This window comes from Temnothorax nylanderi, unplaced genomic scaffold, assembly GCF_030848795.1.
Source record: "Temnothorax nylanderi isolate EJ_2023f unplaced genomic scaffold, tnyl_v1.0 TNYL_tig0097_pilon, whole genome shotgun sequence".
Lineage (NCBI taxonomy): Eukaryota > Metazoa > Arthropoda > Insecta > Hymenoptera > Formicidae > Temnothorax > Temnothorax nylanderi.
In genome coordinates, this window is record NW_027249159.1 from 503,243 (window position 1) to 520,523 (window position 17,281).

The following is a 17,281-nucleotide window of genomic DNA, read 5'->3' on the forward strand; positions in this document are numbered from 1 at the left end:
ATATAAATACAACTATTATTTTACTATATACATTGTAGTTCCTGCCTATTTTAGCTTAACCTACTTTGTCAATTAAGTACAAGTTGATCTTATGGCCATCTCCGGTACCTTTTACTTTATTCTCATTACATTATATACCTATCCTTTAGAATATACTTTGTAGGAAAAACATGAAAAAACCTACTTGTCAGATGAACATTTAGTGCAATAAAAATTTGCAACACTTTTGATTCAAGTAAAAAGTGGACAGTGACGATCTTCTGACCCTGATGCTTCCTTATTAACTGTACTTGTCTATAACAGGTACATCTTTAAAGTGTTCAAAAATCTTAATGCTATCTTCTTGATAGCTATAACACTGCATGAAATAGTTATCATAAAACTATAATCACACGTAACTACATCCACTTATACCATAAATTCACCACTTCAATCATAAAGTTGCGAAACAAACATATTATTTGTAGTTAATTTTGTGGTTTTTATTTTATTATTACTTTATTATACAATATTAAGAAATAAAAATAGTTATGTTACAAAAAGACCTTATTTGGACGACTTTAAGACGTCTTTAAAATTCGACGTTCTTTAGATGGTCTAAGAAATGACGTCTTATAAACATCCATTATTAGTCGCCGACCTCATAGACCAAAAATGACTTTAAAAAGTCGTCATTATGTCGTCTTCTGACGTCACTTTGCTATTTGGGATGCATTATACTGTCTCAATCAAGTTTTTCCTTCAAAACGCTCAATTAATCGATGCGAATTCTCAAATTGATCCCGGCACATTTATTATTTAATAAAACATAAGAAAAATAATGCCAGAAATGCTCTTAAATTATAAACTAATTTCGTACATTTATCTTTTTTCTCTTTTATAAAATATATAAAGATTGGAAAAATATAAAAATTGGAATGTAAATATATATACTTTAGACTCGATCGAGAAGGTCGATTACAGAGGGTGTTTCTTACTTAAGAAACACCCTGTATATGAGATTAGGACACTTATTATGGAACTTTTCGAAATGGATCAGAGTTCGAATCCGATCAGAATTGTTTAGTTTTTTTCCTAGATTTCTCTTGTGTTTTCTAGAGAAAACGAAATAATTCCAATCGAAACCCATTCCGAAAAATTCTATAATACGTGCCCATAGTATATCGAGAACAAAGAGTAAAAAGTCAGAACTGTAAGAAGTTGTAAAAAGGAATTTTAATTAATTGAAAAGTTTATTTGTTCATATAAATACAAAAGAGATAATTAATTTAACTACTTATTTTATCATTATGGTGAGTAAATGAAGTTCATTAATTTAAGTTTAATCAGTATCGCAAATATCGCTTATGCTCTATACAGAGTGTTTCCTAAATAAATACACAAACTTGAAGGGGATATTCCTTGGCTTATTTTAAGAAGAAAAAATCTTATAAACATGTGTGCTAAACTGCTTCGTTTTCAAAATACAAGGTGTCAAAGTTGAGAGAAAGAATATGAAAATTTCGAAAATCTGGAAAACACTTAGATATTTTATTCAAATTTGGCGTGCGTACATATGGTATTAAGAACCATATTCTAGTATCGATGAAACATTTTTAGATGCACCAGGTGCGCATCTAAAATTTTTTGACTATTTTTAAAACAAAGCAGTTTAGGACATATGTTATAAGGATCTTTTCTTTCTAAAATAAGCTAAGGAATATCCCCTTCAAGTCTGTATACTTATTTAGGAAACACCCTATATCATAATGACATGTGATATACATATATGTATGTATGTATGTATATATATATACACATTAATATTTACACACGAGCGATTCAGATAATGTATTTCTTGCTCATTAAAAGAGACTTTTTCCTACGATGTACATACACTAGCGTAAATACACATCCGAATTTAGCTGTATAAAAATTGAGCAAATTATATTATCTGGAGTAACAATTACGTTGCAGTTAATTGTTGGAAAATACCAGACTAATAGATACTGTCGTCGGAAATACCAAGGGTAAGCTAAATAATAATTAAATTTAATTTTATGCCTATTCATTCAGGAAGTAAAAACGGGCTACGGAAGTTTTTCAAACTTGCGTCACTAATAATAGCTAAAATCCGAGGAATAGAGGCGGCATGCCGGCGCTTAACCATTCATAATTGAGCACTGAACGAAAAACGACGATAGTGAATAAGATAATTTTCGTACAAAGTGGGGAATGTGCTTTTTTATTCATTAGCTGATGCTGCATGTAATTTTCTTTTATTATAGATAAATTCAGAAACGTTAGGGAATGCACGAGTGTGATATTATTAAAATGTCATACAAAAATAATAATATATAAGGATACATATATATGTATACAAGATATTCCATTTTAATGAAAACAGCTATGTATATATCTCCTAAACTTATTAGTAAATAAGTTGATTTTTTTATAACTCTACTTCAATACTTTTCTATGCAGAATAATTAGAATGTCATATTATGTAAAAAAAATCATATTGTGTCCATAAGTAACTTATTACATATATTGCATGTATGTAATAAATTACTTATAGACACAATTCGTACTTATTATTCCTTCGAATAAAGTTATTGTAAGAACACTGGATGTGCAAATACTATTTTGATCCACTGTACTTCCCAGTGAACACAATGTCTCAAATCGGGACATAAGACGTCTTAAAGACGTTATTAAGACTGATGTCTTTAAGACGTTATATGTCCCGATTTGAGACATGCGTGTTGTCTGGCTTCTATTTAAAAAGATGATGATAATCTTCATATGATTTTATAAAATCGTTTTTTTTTTTTTCGAAAATTGATTTTACCATTATTTGTCCCCTTCCAGACTATACGACTTTTGTCTAAAACATTTTTTTGTACGTCAAGTTTAAGAGATATACAGCTGTTTCCATTAAAATGGGGCACCCTATATAACGTAATGCAGATTGTTAAACTTTTTGCTTTTAATAACCTTTCGCTTAACATTATTATGATTAATAGAATATTTAATCATCCAATGATTAAATAAGATTATAAGCAATAACTAATGTACAAAACATTTCCCACTTTGTGCTACGATTGTTATGTCTGTCTATCGCTATCTTTCGTTTAGCGTTCAGTGACACTTAGCACAAACAGTCAAGCAATACGTCGTTGTCTTAGAATCTTCAAATGGGCTCGAATAATATATTTCCTTCAAAACCAGTCTTCGAATAACATTACGTATATTTGAAGTGTGTGAAATCTTTTGACTAGAATTCTGTATCTTATGCCACTGCGACAGTTTTATAAGCAATAAACCAGAAGGCAAGAAACCAGAAGACAAAAATATTCAAATAACTTCATGAATTTATCATAAAAATGTCTTCAAGAAATTACAATTATGTTGTAACATCAATATTTTGCCCCGAAAGGATGAATTAGAATTCACCTGTTAAAAGAAATGAATAAAAAAGAAATAAGATACATATTACGAAATCGTAAATTATATACAATAAATTATATGTGCGATTGGAAGCATTTATGGGTGTAATATCAACTGAAGTTATCGCATTTGAGTTCAATAATTCAAGAGGGACATTAGCTATAAAATCAATCGTCGAGTCAGATCCATTATAATGTACTGTGTTATTGTGAGACGTTATCTAAAAACTATTTTTATCACAAGTACGCGTTGAACGCAAGTGTAAAGAGTAACAAAACAGAAATAGAGAAAGAACGGAGATCTCGAAACTTGATGTTGCTCCTTTACAAGGAGATATTGCCAGGTGTACTGTACTGTCCTTTTCGAGAATGTGTATCAACCGCTCTGACCGCAAAGTAATAATTGTTACCCTCGGAAAACTATAACAAGAATATTGCTCTCATTAGTATTGCAAATTCCAAACAACGCACGAGGCTCGTTCTATCCCTTTGATGAGTTGCAACGTTGATGTTTTCAATTTACCTGAGTCAAGGTACACGCCATAGGCAGCGGAAGTGCGCGCACATCCCCCACTTTCTTCCACAGTGAAGTGCTAGGAGTCACACCAGCGACTTCCTGATAAGCGTACAATTGATAACTGGCGATATCCGCATATTTATCCGTTAGATTCATGTTCCAGGATAACACTATGCCTATGCGACATTAAAGTTATATTGAGAATTTTGTAGCTTGAAAGTTGAATTTGAATTATTTGTATAAAATAGAGATATTCATATAGTTTACCATTCGAGACTTTTGAAATCTTCAACGATGGTGCGGGCGGTGGAAGCTTCCAGCCAGGTGTCGTTGCGTAAGTTGGAATGTCTGGCAGTGGCGCCGGATGCTGAAATAAAACAGTACTAAAATCATAATCGCGTTCGATAAACAAATGTCGTACGAGATAGCATCAATTGCTATCGGATATTCACCTTATTTATCTGTAGAACTGGCGTGGTTAATAGGCGCACAGTACCATTCGCGAGTGTTGATACTCCTGTTGACAAAATAATGAAGTAAATAACACAATGTTAAACACTGCGACGAGCATCATATTTTTTGTAACCATTTTTCACTGTAGTTCTTCTAAATCGTAGTATTGTAATAATGTACAAAAAAGAGATTGCGTATTAATACAATTTCTTTTTTTTTTTATATAATTTAATTACCCTTATAAGTAACAGTTGAAAACGGTGGCCTATTAGGTGTGCTCACAGGTCGTATCTAGAAAATATTTGAATTTCTTGTTTATATAAAACAACATTACAATAACTTTCTTATTCTCAGAAAGAAGTTTTCTAGCGAGAAATTGTTACTACTAACCTGTACTTGCTGATTAGAATTTGATGCTATCAATACTTGTCTTGACGAGCCTGTGCCACTTTGCATCACATACGCCAGTCTAGGCGGATTCACATTATTCTAAAAAAATTAATATAATATATATCTCTTTTGTTTTAATATTAATATAATAATATAATAATAAATTAATATAATCATACATCTCTTTTGTTCCTTTTTAAATACTACCCCGATAGGAAAATTGCACAAATATTGTGCAATAATTGCATCATTCAATTGAGAGAAATTTCACAATTATTGCGCTAAGATGATTCCTCATAACGTAGCGTTCTTGTCGGTATAAAACTTCTGAATGATATTTGTACAAAAGTTAATAAATTCAATTTTAGGTTTAAATTTTGCACAATTATTTCAACATTTAAAAGCAAAAATTACTCCAGCAAATATCGATATACATACAACAATTACATTCATCATATTTTACGAGAAAAGATGTCATCTATCGGCGACCCAGAAAATACAGAATATGCTACGTAATACAGGAGTAACACATAATAAAACTCAACTATATTTCTCAATTATCTTGCAATTATTTTCGCAATTTCTTTTCAGATTTAACTTTGCAAATATTCCGCTAAGATCATTCCTTATAACGTTGCTGTCTTACTGAAACACTATTTAGAAATAAATTATGCAAATATTTGTCAATAAATCTAAATTTTTAATAGCATTGTTGTATATATTCAGCATTCATAATTGCGGCATTCCCAATTTTATCTAGATTTTGTCATATAATTTTATAAATTTTTTCCTCTCGGGGTATTACATAAATATTACACATGTACAATAGATAAGAAAAAAATGCTTACAACGAGAGCAGTTGATACTGGCTGTTGATTAGTCGTTATCACTTTTATACTAGTCGGCTGCGTCGTAATTGCTACGTTTGCCGGTAATGTCTGTATTACCCTTTGGAAAGATTGCGCAGGTTTCGGTGTTATATTCAATTGCTGTTCAATTGTAGGTGCTGTAGTCTTAACTTTCGCATTTGCTATTACAATATAGAACATGTTAGATAATGAGGAAAACGTGATAATTACAGATGTTTATTATCACGCGTCGTGATGAAGATAGATTATGGCCAGCATGCGCCATCTGTTTACATGTAAATACGCATATACAGAAATAGATGAAAAATAGATGAACATACATTTATTCTTTTCTTCCTCGTCCGTAAGATCAATAAGATCGTTATTTCTTGGCTTCGGAGCTATCGGACGATTTCCTTGATTTTGTATTTTGCCATTTAGGACAATAGTCTGATGCGGCTGTGACTGAATTTGCTGTTGCGGCTGCAAAATTTGCATAAATTAAATTAATGCGATGTCATAAAATAAGTTTTACTGATTTATATCGGTTATAAATAGTATTGGATTAAGTCTTGTGTTACTTACAGCAGGTAAGATTGGCTGAATACCGCTAGGCTGGTTGGACAACGTTAGCGTGTGTGATGCTTCTATAGGTTTAGCAACAACCAAAGCTGCGGGCGTCACAGTGGAAATAACAGACGCCGTTTGAGCCGGATGATTCTGCGTGATTATAGGAGTAGAGACGGTTACTACAGGTCGGGGCGATCTTATTTTAATTCCACCGCGTCTTGGGCTTGTTACATTGTTATTTGCCTCAGTAGGTGGAGAAGTGGTGCTGGTGTTCGTGGTGTTTGCCGCAGGCTTGAGATTCGCGGTTTGCCGTAGATTTTGCATTCCGTGTTCCTAATGAGAGCATTTAATCGACCAACATAATTTTAAGTGAATACCGCGGAAATGAGTTCAAATATATCTCTGCGATAAATAAATACCGTTATAAAGCTGACTTGCAAGCCTACAGATCTATTTATTTTTATAGGCGCGACAGGTTTGTCAGGATTCGCACGGCGGTCTATCGCATTACGATTCAGCACCATTTCGAAATCCTTCACTTGCTTCATCAACTGTTGCATCTTCACACGCGTTGTTTCTTGATATTTCTCTGATATGCGAGCTTGTTCTCTGAGCTGTCCAATTTCACTGCGCATCGCGATTGTTTCGGCAATCTTTTGAATCAGGAGCTCTTCCAATTCCTTAAGCATATTAAACAGTAATATATAATAAGCAATCGTTTTAGTTTTCGTAATTAATTGAGATTCATTTTCATACAACAAACATATAATTAAAAACAAGTAATTAAAAGATATCTTATTTCAATATAAATATTTTTGTTTACCTCCTGCGTAAGTTTTGGTAATTTCTCTTTGAGGTCCCGCCGGAAAAATTTCTCAATGAAGGACAATTGTGTGACATCTTTCTTTTCTTCCGAGCCCTTGTTACTCATTTTCGCTTTCTTAATATTACCATTAAAAACCTCGTTTTCCGGACAATTACGTTTTAATGAAGGTGGTGATGCAGGACGTATATCCGGATTCAGTTTGTGATTCATTACTACGAATTCTTCCGTACTATCGCTAGAATCACTGTCGCTATTAAGATACTTTTTCCTGATTATCTCTTCTGCGTTTTTAGCCGTCTTCCGCTTTTGTCGCCCGCTCTCCTGTTCCTCTGTAATAATGAAATGCAAAAATATCTTAATGTGTATATTAAAAAATATATAGTAAGAATTCTAAATAAATCATAATAAGATTTTTACGTACAACAACAAAACACACAGACTGTACTGAGAAATGATTTATTTTAGAATGTACCCGGACGCATATCAAATCGAGACATATGACGTCTTAAAGACGTCTTAATCCCAATTTGAGACATTGTGTTCACTCTGGGTATACTTTCTTATAAATGATACTGACATAATTAAATAATTTTAATACAATCATCTCTATCCTCTTTCTCTACTTATCACATATTATTTCATATTATTATTACTACATTATTATAGATACATATAAATATCAGGATACTTTATGCGCGATATATCGCCCTTATAAATTTTTTGCAAAAATTGCATGCAACCATCCATAAATCTGCTTAGAAATCAGAAAATAATATTGCACTTGACTACCCAAACAACACAATGTCCAAAATCGGGGACATATGACGTCTTAATGACGTCATATGTCCTCGATTTTAGACATTGTGTTGTCTGGGACGCATGTTTCAAATCGGGACACATGATGCCTTAAAAACGTCTTATGTCCCAATTCGAGACATGTTCACTGAGTATATAAAACTATTAATATTCTTGTATCTAATTTTTTTAAGTATTTTTTTAAATCTTCTATTAGATATTAATAAAATACCGTATTTCGCTTTTAATGTTAAATATTTCCTACCTTGTTTATCTTCTTCAGTACGATCTTGTACCGTATTGATTGTTTTTTTAATTCGTTTATTTCTCGGAATGACCGTGTCAACATTTTTCGTTCCATTCTCGCTATTAGAATTATCCACATCGCTAGGTACTAATAAAATGTTTGTTAATAATAAATTATTATCTATAGTTTTGGTTACAAATTTATCAACATTACGGTCTTCGGTTACTTCTGCGTTGTCTTTAACATTGGATGAAATATTTTGATCTTGTATCAATGAAATATTCGTCACTTTTTCTGTGAATTTTGAAATATTTGATGCACTTTTGCTTTCTGTTACATCCATCGGCTCTGAATTCTTGTTTTTATTTTTATGCGCAATAGTATCTATATATGATAATGAATCCTTAGAATTGCCAGAGTTGACTAAATCCACGTAATCTGGACCATTATTAAGTTCGACATGTGAGCTTTTTAGAGAGTGACTGTTATTTTTAATACGTTTGTCTACTATTTTGTTTTCTAAATTATCATCATTATTATTAGAAACAATCACATTTGCCAATATGGTAACCAATTTTTCACTCTTACATATCTTAACATTAGCAGAATCTACAGAAGGAATATTACTGTCTATACTGTCTAATTTATTTAGCTCACAGTTTGTCGAAATTATTTTGTTACTATCGCTGGATGCCTCTTTTAGATTTTCTTTACTATGAGTTGTTAGTTCTGCATTTAGAACATTACTTGTGTGTGTATGATTATTTATAGACAATTTGTCATTTTCTATTGCGGTATGTTCCTTCAATACTGCACTTGGACACGCGTTGCTTACATCGGTAATTTTTAAATCTTTGCTAGATTTGAATGTATACTTTTCATTAAATTCATTAGCAGTCGCACTGGTATTTTCCGACTTACGTATATTATCTTGTACTTGTTTGTTTTCGGATGTATATTCATCTAAGGGCGCTGCAACAGATCAAATGATTGATCCCTCCTTCGTTTCCAATGTTTTAAGGGTGAGGGGCAATATAAGAAGTGATTACACAAGTTTAGTTCAAAAATTTGCATCAATATTCTTGATGTGACGAAAACTTGATTTGGTAATTAGTAACAATTTTGTCATTCGCAAAGATCTTACCTGTATCATGTTCGCTCTGCGCTGATTCTTCACTATCAGACTTGGAAACTTCTTTTACAGTCTCCTGCAGGTCGGAGCATAGTGTTTCTTCTGCGATTTTATCTAAAATTGGTTGTTCTGCAAACAAAACAAAAATGCTAATATTTATATAGATGCAAAAAAACGCAGACACGTCCATAAATAAAAAGACTTCCATTTTATTTAATTTTATAAAATATAACTACTTTCTTTCTCTCTCTCTCTCTCTCTCTCTCTCTCTTTCTTTCTCTCTTCTGTGACATTTATGTTTGGGTATTTCTAGATTTAACATTTTATGTCTTCTTGCAAGTTATTTTATGGACAGTTCCATTCAACACAATGGAAAGAAACATATATATCAGGGTATCATTCAGAAATTATTCAATAACATATATCAAGCAATATATGTTAATTTACTTCTCATAGATAAAAAATAATAATTACATACCAGCTATTCTACTTTGCGATTTTAATTCCGCAGTATTAGTGTCATTTGTTGTAGCGTTCTCTTGCTCAGCATCGTCATCGTCAGATAATCTCAAGCGCAAACTATCATCGGACAGTGTATCTTCATCGTCCCCGTCTTCTTCTACACCGAATAATAATTCTTCCTCTTTCTCTTTAGACAGTTCATCATTATCAGTTCTATCGTCACATGTGACTGGGGAACTAGATTCTGAATTATGCACTGTTCCAGCTTGCGTCTTTTCCATTATAAAATTGAGCACAGTAAAATGTCACTGTTCATTTATCTTGACAATTAAATACTTTTTTCAATCTATAATAGAAAACTACATGAGAGACATATGCACAACATAATAATACACTGTTTAATATACAATCCTAATTTAATATATATCTGTACTATATATAAGAGTGTACTATATCACTGTAAATATACATATATATATATATATATATATATATATATATATATATATATATGTATATATGTATATATATATATATATGGTCAGAGATATTTTAACAAATCTTAACTCAGAGGTAATTTAGTAAATTAACGCAAAAAACTGATATTTCAGTGAAATATTTATAGATCTTTATTCCCACAAGATTTTTACAATCATAAAATATATATATAGTGCGTTGTATTTGTCTTAAATATGGTAAACCATTTATATTAAATGTATTCAATTTTTGGGGACTGCTACAGAAAATATCTCGAAAATTTAAAACCCCCATGAAATAAAAAAATTTACATAAGACAAGCACATTGCATTTCGTATCCCGATTGACAGCGCCAATATATATTTGACAGCATCATCAATTCCGTTCGCGAAAGTATCGTCAATGAAAAAAGTAGTCCAGTCGTAGAGCGGGCGTCATTGTGGTTTAGGTACTGTTTGTCCCGTGGATAACCTCTCTACAAGATCCGTTTCTACACCGAAATAATAGTAATAAATTAATACGTTTAAAAAAATGGAACGGAAAGAGAGGGGGGAAGAGGGCAAATAATTCTGATGCAGTTTTGAATAACAATATCTCTCGAGTTTCGAAAAATTGCCATCTTCAGGACAAAACAGTTGAATACCGAGACACACCGTTCCACTATCGACAAGCTTTGCACCCGCAAAATGAGGGTTTTTTGCTCTAAATTAAAAAAAAAACACTTTTCGAAAAAAAAAAGAAAACTACTCGTCATAATTGGCTTATGTTCGAGAAATTCTTTCCTCCTCCCTTTCCTCCCTACCCTTTTTCGTACATATAGTACGTTTATTTCTCTTTTTCCGCCTTTTGTGGGCATCCGTCTCGTGGGATCAGACGGAATCTATTTCTGTTTAATGTGTCGACATAATTGCCGCTCTTAATTTAACGATTAGTGCATAGAGGTTACTCGTCGAACGAAAAAGCACCTTAACATTTTGACGCCTACTGTACACTGTACCGCGTGCGCGCGCGCGCGCGCGCACGCCTCATTCTGGATCGATGCCCGTCGTGCGCGAGGTCACTATTTTGCTGAATATGACGATTGACGCAAAAATCCGATGCGTCCCGATGAAACGGGATGCCCGTCGCGCTCGTAAGATGAACGTGTGCACGAATCGTCGCGGAAATTGTTCGCTTGTGATCGAACGACGCGATCAGGCCCTGACTAAGGGGGCCGAGGGCCCTGACCTTATCCAGGTATAAAAGATGGCGGGCCGAAAACGAGTATCTCCCGCTTGCTCCAGCTGAAAGTTGTACAACGGCGTACTTTTCCAGTCGGAGAAGCCTTTATCCGTGATCCTCGATGTGATCTCGTTATAAGTCTGGCTCTTTTTTTTTTCCAATGACGAGGGCTATCCGCGAGTCGTGTTGCACAACCTCGAACGGACGCGAGAAAGCGCACTTATCTGTGTAAAATCACTTTAAGGTGCATCACCTCGAAAAGATTATGCCCCTTAAATAGGGCAATTTGCCTTGGTTTTGCATCGGTATAGGCGAAAATTGCGAGAACACACGAGTTGCGGTAGCGGAGAGTGTGTTTCATCGGGGATGTTCGTTCAGCACAAACGAGATGCCATAGAACGACACGCTGGCACTTCGGTCGAGAACGGAACGTCGCTTGCGGAACGTCGCGAATGTCGTTATCGCCGCTCTCCACATCGTTCTCTCTCCCGCGCGGTTCTCCCCCGATATCTTCAAACGCGAGTTAAAGAAACCGCGCGAACAGTCCACAGCGTCATCGATGGGTTTGCGCATCGAGCGTGGAGTACACTGCACTTAGGCCCCGAGTTTCCGTCCCGAAGATTGCCGAGCGTGCACGAAGCGTCGAAAAATGCGAACAGAAAGCAGAAACTGCGCTTGTAACGTCCCGATTCGCTGCGCAATAAGGGAATCTTATTTTTAACCGGCACATACAGGCCGACATACCGGCAATTAATTTTCGAAAAAATTTTGCTGCTCCATTTATGTCCGTCTGGAGGGGCTAGAAAGACGCGTAGCAATTCCAAAAAAAAATTTTTTCTAATGACGTGGGATCAAATCCAAAAACATGGTTTGTTTCTGACCGTTTCGTATTCCACTCGAATTTTTCCTTTCATACGTTCACTTTCGTAGATTCATGTTTTTATTCGAATGTAACACACGCATACAATAAGTAGGTCTTATCGATCTTATCAGCTTGTTACACATCAGCTGGCATATTTGTATAGTTTTTGTTATATTATTCCATCAAGATCCTTATATTGGGCCCAATTTATAATCGATTTCTCGATGACGTCCTGTGCGTTCATGTGAGATCATTTAATAATTTACACACATGGAATGTTCGTCACGGATTCGTTTTATTGAGCGGTTGATGAATAGAGCCCTTCCCTTTTACTCGCCGCACCAATAGCACAGTTCATGGTGGGGGAAACGGTACAGCTCCTCGTCGTATTGTAGGACGATCGATTTTCGTCACTTTGCCTCGATCTTAAGTTCGATGCTTGACTGTAATATAGATTTCTGCACTTTTGATCTTGAAAAATTAATTCTCCCTCATTGCTTAATTATGTTTACGATTGTACATATCGTCCAGTAGACGTCAGTGCTGACACACTATCGAAATTTCTTTTTCTTTAATAACACAATTCTAATTCAAGTTATATGTGTCAACATATTCATAGGTTTCTTATTAGCCAGACATAACCTTGGCGATATCTGGAACAAATTGACATCTTTCCCCCTCCTCTTTTCCATTTTCCAGGTCGGATATTATGCAATCTATATTTCCGACAAGCGAGAGAGGAAGCAGGAATTATATTTTTAGTACAATTGTCTATTTGTAATTTGCAATAGAGCAAAAGAAAGAAAAAATTTGAAGAAGAACACAACTAATTCGTCTATCTTATTTTAGAAAGTTCCAAGTGAACATAATAGGCCTGTTCGTTTTCGCTGCACTTCTGAACTAGTGCAATAAGTTAGAATAAAAGAAAATATATTTGTTTTATTCTAACTTATTACACTAGTTCAGACGTGCAGCGAAAACAAACAGGCCTAATGTCTCAAATCGAGAGATATAACGTCTTAAAGACGTCATTAAGACGTCATATCTTTCTTATGCTCTATTAAGGTCGATCTACATCAATCGTAATGTTCATCGTAAACTCCTTACGACGATCGCAGCTATCGTAAGCTCATCGTATGAATTGATTCAACTTGAACTCTTGATTACGACGCTTGTCTGGCGTTACAACAGTAACCTACAAACCTAACCTGTCAACCTTCTCGACGCGCGAATAAAAATGTGTTTATAGATATATTCGCATAGATATACTGTTTACAACAGCTTTTCTTTGCTTACGACCACGATCGTTATTATGATTAAACCATTACAATAGATGTAGATCGGACTTTAAAGACGTCGTCATTAATTAAAACGTCTCTAAGACGTCATATCTCCCGATTTGAAACATGCGTATTATCTGGGTTCTTTTTTCCATACATCCTTGAAGCATTTTATTTCAGAAAATTCTTTGACACATCTTATTTTAAAAAGTAATTTTTTTTATACATCCTTAAAGTTTCTACTTCTGAATACGGTACCTCTTTCTACCTGATACGCCTCTCTCTCCGCTCTTCGAATGTCCAAAATGTTTAACGCTATCAGACACTGACTTAACCCTTAAAGTGCATACGTTTTTTCGGTACCTTCTAAGTGCATATGTGGGTCTGTCACGTTCAACGCTATTTTTCCCTACCTTAAAGTATTTTAAAAAATCTAAAAAAATTCATGAAACGTCTGTCTACATTGTAGTTGATAATTTTATAGTTATTTTGATAAACATCGTTTATTTAATATCTTTTAACAGTAAGTTTTACAGTTACGAGCAGATATCACTTTGGCTCGAACGCCGTAGACCCACGTATGCACGTTAAGAGTTAAAATTCTTTTTTCAGTGAATAAAATTTTTCTGCAATTGTAGTTTCAAAAAATATAATGTCCGAAAATTTGCGATTACTGTAATGGAAACATTCATGCTAAAAAATACAATTTTTTTTCATTTCGAACAGTTTTCAAATTATGGGTTTGACATTTTCCCAAGTACGATCAGGCGTTGTGTGAATGTTTTTTGTCTATCTCCAGCATCCAATAATCGCGCGAGATGGACGATCACATAACGCACAGGCACACGCGATTCACAGCATACTCAACATAACCTCAACTCGTGATTGGCTAAATGCTAAATTCCTCGCAATTTCAAAATTAGTATAGATAATAGGAAAAGCTCTCTTTCCGTATAATTTCGTATGAACTTTTTTACTATAACGTTTCGTGAATTTATGGACATAATGCAAAAAACCTAAGAAATATTGTACATTGGATTTTGAAGTACAATAAAAATATTGCTGGCTGTCACATTAACGACAATGATAAACTTATTGCTTTATTATAATATATTAAAATATATAAATAACCGCACATGCAAAAATTTTATAATTTATTCTAACAATTCTATAAAAGTAATAAAAAAAGTTATGTACAAGCCTGTATATAACTGTTACTGTATGTACTTTTGTCGCCCAGGTGACCCATTTTAAATGCCTACCTCAAATATCTCTTGAACAATACATTTAAAAAAAAAATGTTTCAGATAAAAGTTGGAGGATTCAACACGGACCTTGAGCCCAAAATCTAAAAAGATTGTCTATTGGCCCTCTTTGAACCCTTCAACTTTTATCTAAAACATTTTTCTTTAAAATGTATTGTTCAAGAAATATTTGAGGTGGACATTTAAAATGGATCACCCTGTATATATATTTATTTATTTATAAAGTTTAGGAAAGTATATAATAACTCACGTTTGAGGAATCTAAACTATATAGAAAATTAATGGGTATAATAAAAAATTGAAATTATTCAATTTACTAAGAATTAAAGAAATGTTAAAATGTCATAATTTAAAAAATGTTAAAAATAGATATTAATAATAATAGAATCAATAATTAATTGTATTTTTAAAATATGTTTATATGCGCAGTATTCTCTAGAAGTCTCGATGAAAGGTCGTTACTGAACAAGTAGTGCCATCTGTCGTTGCTTTTATCTTGATGACAAAATGATGCTACTATGTCATTACGTAACAATGTTGCAAAACGTGAAATTATCTTTCAATTTCTTGTATTGTAATTGCAAAATCTTCTTTCAGAGATAAAATCCTACAATATTCGATTATAACCAAATACATTATTTTCTAATTTAACACGAGAAGGTTAGATAATATAGATATACCAGAACATTTTTCTTGTTACTGATATCTATAAAACACCTTGTAGAACATCATAAATTCATTCTAAACAGTCTCAAAGATACAAAGCATCTCCTACTTGAATATACATAAAAATGAATATAAATATGAGATAATGCGAAATATTGCGCGTTCGTAACCTACAAGATATTACGATTATAATAACAAATAAAATTATATGTATATATATCAGAAAATTTCTACAAAAAATAGATTAAACTAAATAAAAAAATATTTTGAAGCTTTAACATTACCATGTGATTTGAATCGATTCTTGTGATATTCTGGTTTCGGTATTATGTTATTGATGGACGCGCGCGCGACAAATATAATTCGTAAACAAAAGGTCAATAAAAACGATTGAAACATAACAATATATCATTTATATCTACCTAATAGCTAAGGTTTCAGAAAATTGAACATTTGTCGAATTTCGTGAAAATATTATGTATCTATATATCATTGATTTATAATATATTACAATACGACGTAACAAATAAATCGTACTTCTCGCGCAATAAAAAGTTTGGTTAGCCTCAAAATTGATGAAATCATCTAGTGTGTATCCTAAAAGAAACAACAACAAAATGGCGTACACAAAGCTACATAAAATGGTGTCTTTGCTACGTCAAAGCGTCTCTATATCACGAACAACAAACGACTCCGTGTAGATTTGGGCCTTGAGGCCCAATTCTGGCAATTTGTCTCATTCCATCCATGGTTAATTACTGGTATTTATTTCGAGAAAATTTATAGATAAAAATGCAAGTGAAAAAAATTATTTCGTTTTACGCTTTAAAATACGCACAATCTCTCGAACATCTTAAAAATCTAAAACGGGACTGAGACGTATACGAGTTCAAAATTTGAATAGAGAAAATTGCGATAAAATGACAACCCGCGCAACGTTTCGAGTCCCAATAACAATTTTGTTCGTCACAAATCCAACGGATTTAACACTAAGCCTATATCAAGATATCATTAAAATAATAATCGATAAACTTACGTTATATTATTGTGTGGGAAGGTGTCAGGCAGTACTTAGTGTTATTAACTTTTCGCCACGTGGAAATAGGTTATATTTACGGCAAATATGCCAGAAACACTGACTGCACTTCCACTCAGGCATGCCAGATTGTCGAGCAGCTGCAACGCCGCAATCTAAAGCGACTCTGGCAACGTTGCCGGTTCTCCCTGATCTCCCTCTACCGTTACCTCCGGCTAACGTTGTGTTACAATGTTGCATTCATACGGGAAATACAACAAAGTTGCGGTTGATTAAGGGCGTACGACGCGTCCAAGTAAGGCAGATTGATCGAAAAATAAAATATTAAGATACGAAGGTATTGTAATGCGAATAAACGCATATCCAAAAAGTTATCGACCTACACGTCGTCGTGTGACACACAACCTTATCTGCGCATGCGCAGCGTTACCTAAATCTTCTCCGAACAACAATTTTAGCCTAACTACAGGGACTGCCTCTTTTCTTTTGTCGAGGAGCTTTGCGCGAATATCCCTTTTCGTTGCTACAATTACACACGCACGAAATATGAGCGACCGTTATCGCGAATCCGGTAAGTAATGCAAATGCATCAAATTCCGTCACGATGACGCTGTTGTTGGCACTAAGTGTATATTGTACGATTGTACGTACAATATTTACGAAACGACAATTGGTATCAAAGTAGAGATGCTTAAGATCACGTTGTTACCATGTTATCAAACAACGGTGTCATATTTCAATTCTTTATCACTTACGTAAATCACCTTGAAAGCCCTTGTCCGAAACCATCTTGTTTGTGTTTATTC

The 17,281-nt window shown here is 33.7% G+C and overlaps 1 protein-coding gene across 2 annotated transcripts; it reads right to left on the reverse strand.

Annotated features, from left to right (window-relative positions):
• Window positions 1-1,213: 1,213 nt before the first annotated feature.
• Wde (Fibronectin-III type domain-containing protein windei) lies at window positions 1,214-16,629 on the reverse strand. 2 transcript variants are annotated; one of them, XM_071711249.1, is made up of 15 exons: window positions 16,476-16,629; window positions 9,685-10,014; window positions 9,219-9,335; window positions 8,093-9,046; window positions 7,030-7,361; window positions 6,626-6,886; window positions 6,222-6,539; window positions 5,978-6,119; window positions 5,637-5,818; window positions 4,789-4,887; window positions 4,635-4,689; window positions 4,398-4,462; window positions 4,213-4,312; window positions 3,952-4,121; window positions 1,214-3,848 (listed from the first exon to the last, which is right to left on the reverse strand). In XM_071711249.1, exons 2-15 carry the CDS (start codon window positions 9,947-9,949, stop codon window positions 3,753-3,755), a joined length of 3,156 nt encoding a protein of 1,051 aa, XP_071567350.1. In that variant the 5' UTR covers window positions 9,950-10,014; window positions 16,476-16,629; the 3' UTR covers window positions 1,214-3,752. The 2 variants fall into 2 exon arrangements, with proteins under 2 accessions (XP_071567350.1, XP_071567351.1); XM_071711250.1 differs by lacking the exon at window positions 16,476-16,629 and adding an exon at window positions 11,620-13,154.
• Between the last annotated feature and the right edge of the window lie 652 nt (window positions 16,630-17,281).

Bases quoted from the DNA above. Each gene is read 5' to 3' on its own strand.
- Wde (XM_071711249.1), bottom strand. From the start codon at position 9,949: ATGGAAAAGACGCAAGCTGGAACAGTGCATAATTCAGAATCTAGTTCC. The intron at 9,047-9,218 runs GTAAGATCTTTG...GATCTGTTGCAG, and splicing joins GCAGAGCGAACATGATACAG to CGCCCTTAGATGAATATACA. The intron at 4,690-4,788 runs GTTAGTAGTAAC...AATATTTTCTAG, and splicing joins ATTCTAATCAGCAAGTACAG to ATACGACCTGTGAGCACACC.